This window comes from Anabrus simplex, chromosome 1 (genome assembly GCF_040414725.1).
Source record: "Anabrus simplex isolate iqAnaSimp1 chromosome 1, ASM4041472v1, whole genome shotgun sequence".
Lineage (NCBI taxonomy): Eukaryota > Metazoa > Arthropoda > Insecta > Orthoptera > Tettigoniidae > Anabrus > Anabrus simplex.
Window position 1 is genome coordinate 787,822,588 of NC_090265.1, and position 16,328 is coordinate 787,838,915.

At 41.9% G+C, this 16,328-nt stretch overlaps 1 protein-coding gene across 1 annotated transcript in view; it reads left to right on the plus strand.

The window, feature by feature from the left end:
* cysu (Curly Su) overlaps positions 1-16,328 on the plus strand; it is a 231,237-nt gene that overhangs the window by 82,005 nt on the left and 132,904 nt on the right. The window contains exons 2-3 of the mRNA XM_068227559.1: positions 2,871-3,035; positions 15,427-15,441. Of these exons, the coding sequence (XP_068083660.1) occupies positions 2,871-3,035; positions 15,427-15,441 (180 nt within the window). The remainder of the gene's footprint in view (positions 1-2,870; positions 3,036-15,426; positions 15,442-16,328) is intronic.

Genomic DNA, 16,328 nt, shown 5'->3' on the forward strand with positions numbered 1-16,328 from the left:
ATTTTGTATACTTTTGGTAATTCTGTAATTCTTTCTTTGTTTGCTCGCTGATTCATGCCGTTTGGTTGTATACTTTTGTCTAGGTATTTGAATTTATCTACTTGGGATATTTTCTCATACACTGACTGACAGAGCAAATGCAACACCAAGAAGGAGTGGTTCGAAAGGGATGAAAGTTGGGGAAAAAACAGAGACGGCACGGATGAATAATTGATGTTTATTTCAAACCGATATGCAGGTTACACAATGCGCACGGCATCGACTCAGTAGGATGTAGGACCACCGCAAGCGGCGATGCACGCAGAAACACGTCGAGGTACAGAGTCAATAAGAGTGCGGATGGTGTCCTGAGGGATGGTTCTCCATTCTCTGTCAACCATTTGCCACAGTTGATCGTCCGTACGAGGCTGGGGCAGAGTTTGCAAACGGCGTCCAATGAGATCCCACACGTGTTCGATTGGTGAGAGATCCGGAGAGTACGCTTTCCACGGAAGCATCTGTACACCTCGTAGAGCCTGTTGGGAGATGCGAGCAGTGTGTGGGCGGGCATTATCCTGCTGAAACAGAGCATTGGGCAGCCCCTGAAGGTACGGGAGTGCCACCGGCCGCAGCACATGCTGCACGTAGCGGTGGGCATTTAACGTGCCTTGAATACGCACTAGAGGTGACGTGGAATGATACGCAATAGCGCCCCAAACCATGATGCCGCGTTGTCTAGCGGTAGGGCGCTCCACAGTTACTGCCGGATTTGACCTTTCTCCACGCCGACGCCACACTCCTCTGCGGTGACTATCACTGACAGAACAGAAGCGTGACTCATCGGAGAACACGACGTTCCGCCATTCCCTCATCCAAGTCGCTCTAGCCCGGCACCATGCCAGGCATGCACGTCTATGCTGTGGAGTCAATGGTAGTCTTCTGAGCGGACGCCGGGAGTGCAGGCCTCCTTCAGCCAATCGACGGGAAATTGTTCTGGTCGATATTGGAACAGCCAGGGTGTCTTGCACATGCTGAAGAATGGCGGTTGACGTGGCGTGTGGGGCTGCCACCGCTTGGCGGCGGATGCGCCGATCCTCGCGTGCTGACGTCACTCGGGCTGCGCCTGGACCCCTCGCACGTGCCACATGTCCCTGCGCCAACCATCTTCGCCACAGGCGCTGCACCGTGGACACATCCCCATGGGTATCGGCTGCGATTTGACGAAGCGACCAACCTGCCCTTCTCAGCCCGATCACCATACCCCTCGTAAAGTCGTCTGTCTGCTGGAAATGCCTCCGTTGACGGCGGCCTGGCATTCTTAGCTATACACGTGTCCTGTGGCACACGACAACACGTTCTACAATGACTGTCGGCTGAGAAATCACGGTACGAAGTGGGCCATTCGCCAACGCCGTGTCCCATTTATCGTTCGCTACGTGCGCAGCACAGCGGCGCATTTCACATCATGAGCATACCTCAGTGAGGTCAGTCTACCCTGCAATTGGCATAAAGTTCTGACCACTCCTTCTTGGTGTTGCATTTGCTCTGTCAGTCAGTGTATCTAGTGATTAGAGAATGGTTGTTAAATTCTGATTTTGTACCTTCCATATACTATGACTTTTCATATGAAATGTGTAGACCTGTTATTATTATTATTATTATTATTATTATTATTATTATTATTATTATTATTATTAACAAATACGTTGCAAGTGGGAAATATCCCTGTGACAATGGTTACTTACATTATAGTGATAATAAAGTAAACTTAAAACATAATCACCACAACAATAACAATAACAACAACAACAATTGTACAACAAGCAATTCCATGGAAAGAAAATATTTCAAGAAATAATACTAGTTTAACATTCTAAATCCATCTTCATCGTGTCAATTTCACACACAACTTAGGTATTTCAAGTGTTTAACATTACAGCTTACAATACTATAGGTTGAGCTTACTACTATCTTACAAGTGAGAATAAAGTTAAAACATAACAGAGTTTATTTGTCCAACTGTACTTCCTCTTAGAACAACAATCACTACCACCACTACAACCTCTGTACTCTGCTATCACGACAGGTGTGAGCGTGTCATTTACAACTGTTCTGGAAAATTTACGCCCAGCATGGCATTTGTGTCAAACACAGTGACTCACATAGCGGCATTTCCGAGTCTCTTTCAGCAGCAGGAGAATTTTCCATCCCCATCTCTTAGGTAAATTTAAGAAAGTGTGCGAACAAGTCCGAACTAATAAATACAAGGTGATCCTGTAAAACACTCTGTACATGATATGTGCCCCACATTACCCATTCTTCAACCAAGAGACCTCGAAACGGCATGAATTTTTATCGTAGTAGACAGACGAAGAAATAACAAACGTAATCATTTCTTTGGTTATTTCGTCGATTAGTAGTTAGAGAACTAAGTAAAGTAGTTCTTGTTAGCAGCAATGACACTGAACAAACACTGCCGAAATGACACAGAATAAGAGTCGGAATTCTTTGACTGATACATCTCACATGCTTACGAATGGATTAAAAATTCGACCCTGACAGCCCCTCTGTGGTCTTAACCATTATGACTATTATTATTAATTTGGTTCTATATTAAATATGAAGCGGTTAATTCAGGATATATTGTATTATATTCTACAGATATATCACCAATAAGGAGAGTACGTATACTGCAGTTGAGGCTTGCTGCGTTGGAATGTTAAATAAATGATTATGTTCCATATTAAATGTCCTTGATTTATGAGTTATTGTTATCCATGAATTCACGTTGCTCAGTTAATTCTTGAATGTGTTTAGTGTTTCCTGTGGAGTTTCCAAGACTCGGCAGATAAGGAATGGTTATGTTCTAATGTCATCTCTTGTGGTTGCAGACGTTGGATATTGGCGGCCGGGTGGTTGCTATTAGCGACCTCCTGCGGGGCGCTGCAGTTCACCCCCGTTCACCCCAACACGGAGAGCGACTGCGCACTGCTACTAGATGGCCCGGGGCGGACGAGCGCCTTCGACTACAACTTGAACGCTCTGCGTGGCACCTTGTGAGTTCAGAACATCTCTTTAAATAAAATTGCCAAGGAGTGCTATGTCTCATTTCATTTGTTCCACATAAATTGTGAAGTTGAAATATGAGGAGCACTTTGTCTCATTTCCTTTGTTTAACATAAATTGTGAAGTTCAAATATGAGGAGCGCTTTACCTCATTTCATTTGTTTAACATAAATTGTGAAGTTCAAATATGAGGAGCGCTTTATCTAATTTCATTTGTTTAACGTAGATTTTGAAGTTCAAATATGAGGAGCGCTTTATCTCATTTAATTTGTTTAGCATAAATTGTAAAGTTCAAATATGAGGAGCGCTTTGTCTCATTTCATTTCTTTAACAAAAATTCTAAAGTTCAAATATGAGGAGCGCTTTGTCTCATTTAATTTGTTTAGCATAAATTCTAAAGTTCAAATATGAGGAGCGCTTTGTCTCATTTCATTTCTTTAACAAAAATTCTAAAGTTCAAATATGAGGAGCGCTTTGTCTCATTTAATTCGTTTAGCATAAATTGTAAAGTTCATATATGAGGAGCGCTTTGTCTCATTTAATTTGTTTACCATAAATTGTAAAGTTCAAATATGAGGAGCGCTTTGTCTCATTTAATTTGTTTAGCATAAATTTTAAAGTTCAAATACGAGGAGCGCTTTGTCTCATTTCATTTCTTTAACAAAAATTCTAAAGTTCAAATATGAGGAGCGCTTTGTCTCATTTCATTTGTCCAACACAATTGTGAAGTTCAAATATTAGGAGCGCTTTGTCTCATTTCATTTGTCCAACACAATTGTGAAGTTGAAAAATGAGGAACGCTTTGTCTCATTTCATTTGTTTAACGCAAATTGTGAAGTTCATATATGAGGAGCGCTTTGTCTTATTTCATTTGTTTAACAAAAATTGTGAGGTTCATGTTTGAGGAGCACTTTATCTCACTTCGTTTGTTTAACATAAAATTGTGAAGTTAAAGTTTGAGGAGCTATTTGTCTCATTTTATTTTTTAAGATAAATTGTGAAGTGAAACTTTGAGGAGCGCTTTGTTCCCTTACTTCTGTTTAGCATGTATCGTGAAGTTCAAGTTTGAGGACGGCTTTTTCTCCCCATATTTTGTACAGCACTGTTACAAATTTTTCTACATGTTATTTGACTTTTAACAAATATGTCAACTTCGAGAAGGGCACATTGCGCATATTTGCGCTCTAGAGAAAGAGTAGGAGTCTGTGTATTCCAGGAATATGTGCCATTTTAGTGAGAGTCGCTAGAGATGTTTTTACATTTCAGTTTGTTTCATGCCGACACTGACAACAAGCGCATGAAGGTGTACTTGTTAGGAGTGAGAGAGTCAGCCAGAATGAAAAACGTGTAGTTTCGTATAATGTTCAAAATACAGTTAGCAATAACTCATTCTCTTGAAGTATGGCTCCATGGCTAAATGGTTAGCGTGCTGGTCTTTGGCCAGAGGGGCCGCGGGTTCGATTCCCGGCAGGGTCGGGAATTTTAACCATCATTGGTTAATTTCGCTGGCACGGGGCCTGGGTGTATGTGTCGTATTCATCATCATTTCATCCTCATCATGACGTGCAGCTCGCCTACGGGAGTCAAATCAAAAGACCTGCACCTGGCGGCGAGCCGAACGTGTCCTCGGATATTCCCGGCACTAAAAGCCATACGTCATTTCATTTTGTTATTCCCTTGAACATTCTCTAAACACTTCATGAAATTCCGAAGATGATCCGCGAAACACTGACTACTCAAATTCTCATAGATCTATTTTCTGGACATATGGTTGTCGCATTTTGGGGCTTCCAGCTCCCCTATATTCCATTCTTCTCGGCTGATGCTACCCACGCACTTATTTTATTGAGAGAAAATATTAAAGCGCTCTTCTTCCTGTCTTCTTTGTACAATGTTAGCACGTTCTGAAATGTTTTCCAGCTTTGAAACAGTGTAACTTCCTCGATCCGTTTCTCTGAGACAGTGTGTCTGTCATGTACTAGAGAGTGGATTACTAAACTACCAATTAGGCTACTGACAGCGTTATTTTAAGCATATTCAGTTGTGTATAGAGGTACTCTTAATTGCGCACATCATAAATGAAAGTAAATTTCTATGTGAAACACTTCGCATCAATAAGCTCGCCGGGAAAATAATAGTCACCCCTGGACAAAAAATTTACAAGCATCATTCAATACCGTTGAACTCCGTCTCTGGACTTGACAACCGCTAGGATTCGGTTAGGAAGTGCGTTCACAAGGTTGTGCAGGTACGCCGCATCCAAGTTAAGCAACTGCCTGAGTATTTGATCGCACAATTCCATCAAATTGCGGGGATGCTGATGTGGCCGTTTTACCCGATGTTCCAACACTCCAACAGATTTTCAACGGGGTTCAAGTCAGGTGATTTTGCACGCTATTCGCGATGTAACAGAACCCAGGTTAAGCCACTAACTGAGGATTTGATCGCACAATTCCACCAAATTGCGGGGATACCCGCTGTTCCAACATATCCCAAAGATTTTCAACGGGGTTCAAGTCAGGTGATTTTACAGGCCGATCGTGATGTAATAGGATGGGGGAGTGTTCATAAAGCCACTCACATATGCGTCCAACCCGATGAATTTTGCTGTTGTCATCTTAAAATTTGGGGCATCAATAGCATACTCATCATGCAGATGTTGAGTGAAAGGCAACACCTGATCATCCAGAATTTTTAAATAAACTTGCTGTTTCATGTTAGTTGACACCGCAGTGTCTGAGTCCAATTCTTGATACGAAAAACATTCCCAAAACATCACAGATCCACCTCCGGCTTGAACCTGGCTTTGCACACATCCGGGATGAAATGCTTCATTTCGCCTTCGGTGTACTCGAAGACGCGCGTCATACGTATGCAGGAAAACATTATTTTCCAGACTACATTACATTAAACTTGTCAGCTACTGTCCACGTTCGATGATTTCTAGCCCAGCTTTACGTGCCTGTGTGAGTAATGGTCTCTTGGGTGGTGACCGACTCCAATGTTCTATCGCCAACAGGTTATGATGGACCTTCATTCACTGACTGCAGAAATTCTTGTCGGGTTTTGAAGCGATTTTGATTCACCCTTTCAGTCAGGGTCTTTTACCCGACCACAATTCTGACGTCGTGTTTCGTGGCCACGTGTAGTACACCTCTGCTTGTAGACACGTTGAACAGCAACACCAACAAATCCGGCAACTTCAAACACCATATGGCCATGGGCACGACCAAATACGATTGCATTTTCTTTTGCCACTCTGTCACATCCTTACATCTACCCATGTTAACGTACACTGTCCGCTTAAAACATCAGTCTCACTGATCGCTACTGCCTTATGCTCACGTAGAGAGAGTGCGCGTGTGGTTGAGCACGGGACTCGTTCTTTGTGCCATCTGTACAGGCTTAACCATCCATCTCTGCGTGTCACAAGGTGACTCATTTTTTGTCCGATAAGCTTATATTAACAGCGTGCCCGTTTTATTTAGCAAGGAACCAAGATAAGCAAATTCATTAACAGAAACTAGACCTCCAATACAACCACTAAATTGGAGACATATTAACTTAATTAATGCACTGTTTTGTATTTAATAGTTAATACACAACAAGACACAAGAATATAAGTGTATGTTCCTAGAGTTAGACTCGTACTGACCTCCTTCCCTTCGGCTGCCAAACGTGAACTGCAAATCTCGACCAACAGCGCGTCGAGCTTTCCCGCAAATGATAAATCACGCAGTTCTGCCTACTTGCTGGGTGTTTCACTGCCGTATGAACACGTCAGGTGTGATGCAGTTCTGCCTACTTGATGGGAGTTTCACTGCCGTATGAACACGTCAGGTGTGATGCAGTTCTGCCTACTTGCTGGGAGTTTCACTGCCGTATGAACACGTCAGGTGTGATGCAGTTCTGCCTACTTGCTGGGAGTTTCACTGCCGTATGAACACGTCAGGTGTGATGCAGTTCTGCCTACTTGATGGGAGTTTCACTGCCGTATGAACACGTCAGGTGTGATGCAGTTCTGCCTACTTGCTGGGAGTTTCACTGCCGTATGAACACGTCAGGTGTGATGCAGTTCTGCCTACTTGCTGGGTATTTCACTGCCGTATGAACACGTCAGGTGTGATGCAGTTCTGCCTACTTGCTGGGAGTTTCACTGCCATATCCACACGTCGTGTGTGATGCATTTCTGCCTACATGCTAGGAGTTTCACTGCCGTATGAACATGTCAAGTATGATGCAGGTCAGCCTACTTGCTGGGAGTTTCACCGCCGTACGAACACATCAGGTGTGAGCGTTGACTCGTTTCTCAAAACCGAACTCGATAGCTGCAGTCGCTTAAGTGCGGCCAGCATCCAGTATTCGGGAGATAGTGGGTTCGAAACCCACTATCGGCAGCCCTGAAGATGGTTTTCAGTGGTTTCCCATTTTCACATCAGGCAAATGCTGGTACTGTACCTTAATTAAGGCCACGGCCGCTTCCTTCCCACTCCTAGCCCTTTCCTGTCCAATAGTCCCCATAAGACCTATCTGTGTCGGTGCCACGTAAAGCAACTTGCTTGTGTTTCTCAAAAGTGGCCACCCTACCACAACTGAGTTCATAACCTGAGGCTAGCTCGCAGTAATTGCTATAAGAAACACTTATTAGTGTTAGGTAAAGAAATCACATGACCTTGGAGGAAATAATAAGCGAGGCTCAACATGATAATTATGTGGAGTGACGCTTTCACTTCTCGTTGCTACCTCACATCACCCTGACCCCATTTCTCTACAACCCTGTCATTTGAGGAACAAGAGTGACATAAGAGGTTCTTCCTACGTTGTCTGCTCCAGTGCTTTCACTTCGAAAACTGTGTCACAGTATAATTCTATATCATGCACAGTCTCATCACAACTGAGATTCAACCCGGAGTAGCAGCAGCATCACCTGTCATAAATATGCTAGGTACCACGAAAGAGGCATACTAGGGAAATGAGGAGTGAGTTAGATTCCTGTTACTTTCCACACAAATCCATATCAGTGAAACGCACACACCAACCGACCTTAGAAGCAATACCGTAACACCCTTCATAATAGGGACAGTCTGCTTTAGGAATTTCGTTACAAGTATCGCTCATACCTTAGTCACTTTCATATTGTCCTAGCCAAGAATGATACTGAAACTACGAAGTGAGTGTGGACTGTGTAGCTGTGAGTTTACAGTCGGGAGATGCTCCGTTTGAATAGCGCTGTCGGCAGTCTTGAAAATGGTTTTCCGTGGTTTCCCTTTTCCACATCAGGCAAGGCCATGGTCGTTCCCTTGATAGTCCTAGATGGCCATAAGATCTGTCTTAATCAGTGCGACGGAAAATCAACAGAAGAAAAAGGGAAAAAGACTGAGCCAGACAGATCTATGAAAGTAAAAATATTAATGTAGCCCAGCACAGTCTCGTCCCATAAATGAATACTTGCCCCAGTTTGTCTCCTGAATTCCACCTTTATCTTCATATTTCCTACTTTTGAAAGCTCCACTCAAGCCTATTCGTTTACTAATGTCATTCCACGCCATCTCTCCACTCACAGCTGGGAACATACCACTGAGTCGAGTAGCTCGTTTCGTTAGTCCCAAGTCTTCACAGCCCAAAGTTTCAAAGTTTTTCGTAACGCTACCCTTTTGTCTGAAATCACCCCTTTGGATCTTTTCTCGTATCAAGTAGTCCTGTCGTGGTTTCTTTACACTGGGGCTTACCAGAAACTTACCAGAAAACCCTCTCACTTATATCCTTAATAGAACCCCTAAATACCCTCGTAAGTAGTTCTAGTACGGGTGGAGCAAAGGCTGCCCTGCTTGTAGCGTCCTGTAGTGAGTGTATTTCTGAGGCCAGCGTCACTTCACAAGATGAACCATGAACGTTCAAACTATCAGACCTATCCGTGTCGGTGTGACGTAATGGATATTGTAAAACAATTAAAAATACTTTCAAACGTACAAACCTACACTGGGCAACAAGATAATACTTTAGTCAACGAAGAGTTTACCTGAATTGTATTATAATTTCCGCATTCCAGACTTTCTCCAAGCCGCCATATTTGGATCTACTAGTGCTTTACGTAACTGGACGGTGTCTCCATGGGACGTGGCAAACAAGTGACATCCTCAGCGGCTGCTCGGACTTTTGAAATGATCACTCACGTGCCTACGGATCAGATGCCGCATGCAACTGATGGTCTCATAGCTATGATCACGATACGAACGGTCATTAAAACTCGCTCTTAATGATTCATATAGACGTATTACTTGATGCTTGAAACCTACACCGATGTATAAACTATATTATTGGGCTGGAATTGACCCCCCAGAGATCAGGCGTGAAGCAGCTGCATACATCCATTATACGGTCATCATCCTCATCTTTCAAGACTAATATCCAGGAAAAGTTTCTTGAAAGCAACTGCCAATATTGGTCAACGGAAATCTTCTCGATTATCTATATGAAAGGTGAGATCTGAACACCATTGGATGATACCAGCTGCCGATTTCACTGAAGAATGGCCTGTGTGGGGAAAAGCTGAATAGGCTCAGAACAGGTGTCGCAAGGTCCAAATATAATTTGCAGAAATGAGGTTACACCACATCATCAACCTTTTGCGACTGTAGAGTTCAACTAACTACGCAGCACTTGTACCAGTGTAGACTATTTCCTGGAAGATGTAACATTGATGATCTGATGTCCGCAAGCTCTGAACCCTTATTGATTGTTAAATATTGGGCTTAAGTTATTTGGATATTTGTCTTTTATCTCATCCCTCTTAATTGTATATGAGTATTAATTATGTATTATATATACTGTATAATGTGATGCTTATGACACGATTAAGTACGAATAAATAAATAGTAATTAAAAACTAGAAGCTTACTTTGAGTGGGCCTGCTCCATTACATTCCTGATTGGGTCACAACACGATACTTGATCGTAGACTGTGTGTCGATGGCCCAGAGTGTGTCTCACAAACTGAAGGATGTTTCATAGCATTTCCAATCTAGCAGTTTACTCAACTTATAAAACTTCTCCGTTTCAAGGAAAAGAAAACTTGTCGAGAGGTGTTTCAGACAAGAAATGACGTCTTTGTATCAGTGACTCGGTCATAGAGGACACAAATTATTATTATTATTATTATTATTATTATTATTATTATTATTATTATTATTATTATTATTATTATTATTATTATTATTATTATTATTATTATTTGCTATTTGTTTTACGTCACACCGACACAGATACTGTAGGTCTTATGGTGACGATGGGACAGGAAAGGCCTAGAAATAGGAAGGAAGCGGCCGTGGCCTTAATTAAGGTACAGCCCCAGCATTAGCCTGGTGTGAAAATGGGAAACCACGGAAAACCATCTTCAGGGCTGCCGACAGTGGGGTTCGAACCCACTATCTCCCGAATACTGGATACTGGCCGCACTTAAGCGACTGCAGCTATCGAGCTTGGTGGACACAAATTACGCGACGCTGTCGTGAGCTTGCAAATAATCTTCCTTTCCTACCGCTTTTTCCCACACCTGTGGGGTCGCGGGTACGAACTGCGTCGCACATGTGGATTTGGCCCTCTCAGATCATACAGTTCATCTTTCATCTTTTCCTACCGCTTTTTCTCACACCTGTGGGGTCGCGGGTGCGAACTGCGCCGCAAATGTGGATTTGGTCCTGTTTTACGACCGGATGCCCTTCCTGATGCCAACCCTATATGGAGATATGTAATCACTATTGCGTGTTGTGTGATGATTGGTGGTGTAGTATATTGCCTGAATATGAAGAGGAGAGTGTTGGGACAGGCACAAACACCCAGTCCCCGAGCTAGAAGAATTACTCAGAAGCGATTAAAATCCCAACTCGGCCGGGAATCGAACCCGGGACCCTCTGAACCGAAAGCCAGTATGCTGACCATTCAGCCAACGTATCGGACCGTGAGCTTGCAATTATTATTATTATTATTATTATTATTATTATTATTATTATTATTATTATTATTATTATTATTATTATTATTATTATTATTATTATCATTATTATTATTATTATTATTATTATTATTATTATTATTTCGTTTTGGACAGCTTTAGACCACGCTATTTTAACCGTTTTCTGTCTTTAGCTTTAAAACTCGCCCAGTGCTCCCGCATCCTTCTTCATTGAGCTTCCTTCCATTCTTCGGTCCACGTGTTGCCTGTCTTCATTTTAAATTTTGCTCGGAAACTCAGTACATCTTTAAGTTTCTTCTTTAAACGTTCACGTTGGAAGATGTCATCATGTATGATCGCCAGTTCTTGTAAATACTTTTCCACCTCGGTTAACCGGACCCCTTTAGTTTTCTATTCAGAAAGTAGGCACAGATTCGAGTAGACAATCTTTCTGGTCTTATTCGTGTTTAGTGACCATAGAAATAATTCCTTCTTTTCCTAATACAGTCTGTTATTTTCTCCATAGGCAGACAGAGTTAATCATTGTGCCTTCTCCTGTATTCTCTATTTTCCTTTACTGGGCCTAAGATCTTAGTTAGAATCTCCTTTTATTTTATTTTACAAGTTACGTCGAACCCATACAAACAGGTCTTCTGGCGACGATGGGATAGGAAGCAGCAGTGGCCTTAATTAAAACACGGGAAACTATCTTCAGGGCTGCCGACAGCGGGGTTCGAACCCATTGCTATCTCCCAAATGCAGTATAAAAGTTGCGTGCCCCTAACCGCACGACACCTTGCTCAGTATATTATTATTATTATTATTATTATTATTATTATTATTATTATTATTATTAGGTAATTAACGAGGCAAGAACGTCGTACGCTTTTAGGAGCATGCGGCATGCGCATTAGACATACTGAACCCATAATTAAGTCAAGGGTTCAATACCACCCAACAAAACAGTCAGTAGTAAAGAAGGCAGCTAATATTTATCTTCAAAAATAGCCAAAGACAAACACTCCAGGAGCCATGAAGGTAGCAGTACTTGCTGTCTCGTATGCTCCGAACTCCTTCCGAGCTTCACAGAAAGAATAGGGTCGACATCTTCAGCCTGGATGTTGTAACAGCGTACTGAATTTTTTGATCTTCGCACCTCTGTCTATGAGTTATCACGTCACAGAACGCCATTACAGTGTAGTAGATTTACTGAACAAGTGTTGTAATGTATCAGCTGTCGTAATGTTAGGATGAGTCGGCAACTCTCGTCAGAGTTGCGGGTTCTCGACCTACTGAGAAGCTGGATGATTGTAAACCGAAGATAACATATAAAGCTCGTTTGTCACATCCGTATAGGCCATGAAGGCCTTTACAAGGGAAGTTTTTGAATCTGAGCAGAACGTTTCAATGAAACTTTGATCAATTAACAAATCCTAAATCTAAACGTAATGATTCGATCCCAGATGTTTAGGTACTGGACGGTAAAATTCAAACTTACAAAAGCGATAGGGCTGATGACCTAGAAGTTATGCTCCCTTAAACAACAAAAAATCCTTACTAAAACGAGTAACAAGTATACTCGAGTGTGCACAACAGTTTTGTTAAGAGATTTGCATAGGCATTAGGGGTACAGTCTATTATTGTACGAGTAGAATTCCTAGAAGCTATGTTACTCTTGCTACATCGCAGAAGAGTGGGCTGTATCGTTTGTATTCTAACTTTTTACTGCCTAAAATATTACTTTATCTAGTAATAATCGATTTACCGTAAAATTAACAGTACTTTTCACTAACAAATTGCTGTTGGCTCAAATGATCTAGCTGTTAATGACTTAGAATGACATTGGCGAAGAGAACTCTTCAAAATGAAAGAGTTCGAGGGTGTAGACATGCCAAAAAAAGAATGGCCCTATCAAAAATATCAAATAACTGGAAAGACTAGCAAAAGGAGCAAATTGGGACTGAAAACATCAAGGAAAATATACCACGTACCAAAGTTAACTACAGCATTTCGTGACAACTGATGCTCAATAATCACTCGAAAAGCACGAATAAAGAACAACCGCAAAGTCTACATTAAGATTCTGTACGATGAAAAATTCGAGTACATACACGCAACTGAGTAATATACAAATTTAGTCACACCAGTGACTAAGAGTGATTTTTAGTGGAAATGAGGTAACTGCCTAACGAGAAAGGTCCAGCTGTTGATACCCTCCTATTGAACTTATCAAGTCAGCTGGTGATTTAATCGCTGACAACTGTACGATCTAACTGTCTGACTCGCTGGCTAGATGTTCAGCCTACTGGCCTTCGGTTCAGAAGGTTCCTGGTTTGATTCCCGGCCGGGTAGCGGATTTTAATCGATTCTGATTAATTCTTCTGGCTCGGGGACTGGTTTTATGTGTCCGTGCCAACACTCTCCTCATCATGTTCAGGCAACATACCAAAATACCAACCACCACAGAAACACACAATTACATCCCTCCATATATGATTGGCGTCAGGAAGGGCATCCAGTCGTAAAACAGGGCCAAATCCACAAAACGGTGGGAAAAGATGAAAGGTGAACTATGTGATCTAACTTTTTTTGCTATTTGCTTTACGTCGCACCGACACAGATATGTCTTATGGCGACGATGGGATAGGAAAGGCCTAGGAATTGGAAGGAAGCGGCCGTGGCCTTAATTAAAGCACAGCCCCGGCATTTGTCTATTGTGAAAATAGGAAACCACGGAAAACCATCTTCAGGGCTGCCGACAGTGGGGCTCGAACCCACTATCTCCCGATTACTGGATACTGGCCGCACTTAAGGGACTGCAGCTATCAAGCTCGGTATATGATCTAACTGAGACCATCTATGGAAAGGGTATTTGACTCTCTAAATTTCGAAACTCCATCATGATCCCTTTACCGAAGAAGGGAAATGCGGCCAGCTGTTTTAAGCACGGAACAATAAGGTCCGTTCCTCATTTCTCCAATATCATGCTCCAAAATCATAATGAAGAGGCAGTCTATGGCTACATCAACAAACACAATTTGGTTTAGTATTAAAGCTACGCCGTTTCAATCCCTCGATCCTAGCCCTTCCCTATGTCATTATCACTTCGCAAAAATACCAGAAAAAGAAATAATTGGCTTTACGTTCCACTAACTACTTTTTTGGAGACGCTGAGGTGCCGGAATTTTCCCGCACAGGACTTCTTTCAAGTACGGGTTGACGAATCTGAGCACCTTTGAATACCACCGAGCAGAGTCAGGATCGAACTTGCGAACTCGGGCTGAGAAAGCCATCGGTGGGACCGTCTGAGTTACTCATCCCGGCTTAGGGAATGATGCACAGTATGAGCAAATCAGGGCACAGTTATGTGGTAGTCAGTGAACTAATGATCCAATGAAAAATACCGCGTTTGATTCTCGGTAATGTCAATAAATGAAAGTCTTCAGTAAAATCTTGCTGTCAAGTTCCAGTAGCTCTTTGGCAAGAGAGAAAGTCTTGCTTCACAGAACATTAAGCTAGCTTCAGTATATAGTAACGGTTTGTCGCCTCCGGAGAGGTGCGGTGCAGGTCTTCCGAGCTGGCGTCAATCCTGCAAGTCTGGGAGGATGGGGTCTGCCTAAGATGAAATCTAATGTTGAATACGACAAAATACTCCGCCCAAAGCCATTCGAATTAACGATCTTCTTCTTTCTTGTCTTCAATCGTAATACTGGTCTGTTGCTATGATGTGTTTCCAAATGGTCTGATCGTTGCTAGCTCTCTTCATTGTCACGTAACTATTTGTACCCGCGTCCTCCATGATCATTTTTATAAACGTTTCCCTTCGGCTTCCTCTTGGCTTATTTCCAGTGATGTAGCCCTTTGCTATAAATTTTGTCATCAACGAGTGTCGAAAGGTGTTGTAAGGCGTCGGTTTCTTATTGTTATGACCTGTAATTTCATTTGGTTCAACATTTGTAAGAGATTCTTATTTTTCAGATTATTATTATTATTATTATTATTATTATTATTATTATTATTATTATTATTATTATTATTATTATTATTATTATTATTATTATTATTATTATTATTATTATTGTTACGGAGTATCGTGGATGTGCAGAGGTGAAAGAAGGTGCGGGGGTGAACAGGTCTCAAAATACGAAATTAAAGTTAAGATAAAATTTAACAAGGTTATATTTTCTTAGCAAAATCAAGAAATAACAAGAATGGCAGGTACAGAGTAGCAAGACAACAAATGTACAATTACAGTATTCACAGGATTTGGGCTTCGAGCCCCGGACTCACAATTCTTGAGCAATTAGCCCAACTTTACCCAAAAATAAGATTCGACAAAGGGGCAGAAGACCCCAATCATGTTCAGGAGCACTTGCTCCCAATTACAAAATAAAGCCTCCTCGAGGCACCCAAAATCAATTTCAAAAGAGCAATCCGCTCTCAAAGTTTAAGTCTATCAAAGGCCACACCAAACTCGACTTTCCAGCTGTCCTCCAAGGACATAGACACAGGGGTAAAAAGATACCCAACCTACTGAGGCCTATTAAGTGAAGAAACAGAAATATTACATGACCTCGACAATACCAATTTGAGAGGAGGCGAAGCTGCACTCCTAACACATTTTGTTTAAAACCTACTTGGCACTAGGCCGTTAATGCAAGGGCTAATCCCATACTAAAGAGGTGACTTATATGAGAAGACACTTTACATTACGCTAGAAGAAACGGTTGAGAAAATAAGTTCACCTCGAAGCAATATGAGTGGGAGCTCGAGAGGGTTAAGCACTCTCTATCCCAATTTGTAGTTTAAACAGAAAGAATTGATACCGAGTGTCTTTACATTTTAGAGGAAAGTTACATGGGAAAGGCTTCGGACCTGCCCCGAGAGTTAAACTGCAGAGCTAGCAAGAAAAGAAGTTATTAAAAGGCCATTACCTTGTGGTTGAACTGCTGCCCGAAGAAAGAGGCGCTTCCCGCCCCCTGCTACGTAATTTACACACTGATAGCTGTTACTGAAGTGGCGCGGAGATCCGAAAATCAGCAGTTTATATACTCTCGCGGAAAGTTCGAGGCGTTTCAAGAATGAGAACACCCTCCCACAAGAATTTTATTGGCTAACCAAGAAAACCCCTACACAAGATGAAGAAGAAACACATTATTGGTGGAAAATTAATTCGAGAAATTCGGGATTGGTAAATTCAAAACAAGGGGAAAGAAAGGGTTAATATTGCCAACTTAAACCATGACTGAAAGAAATTTAACAAAGAACAAACTTTTGAACACCAAATTTCTCCAAAAAACAGTTCTTTCACTTCGCACTAGGGTGCACCATA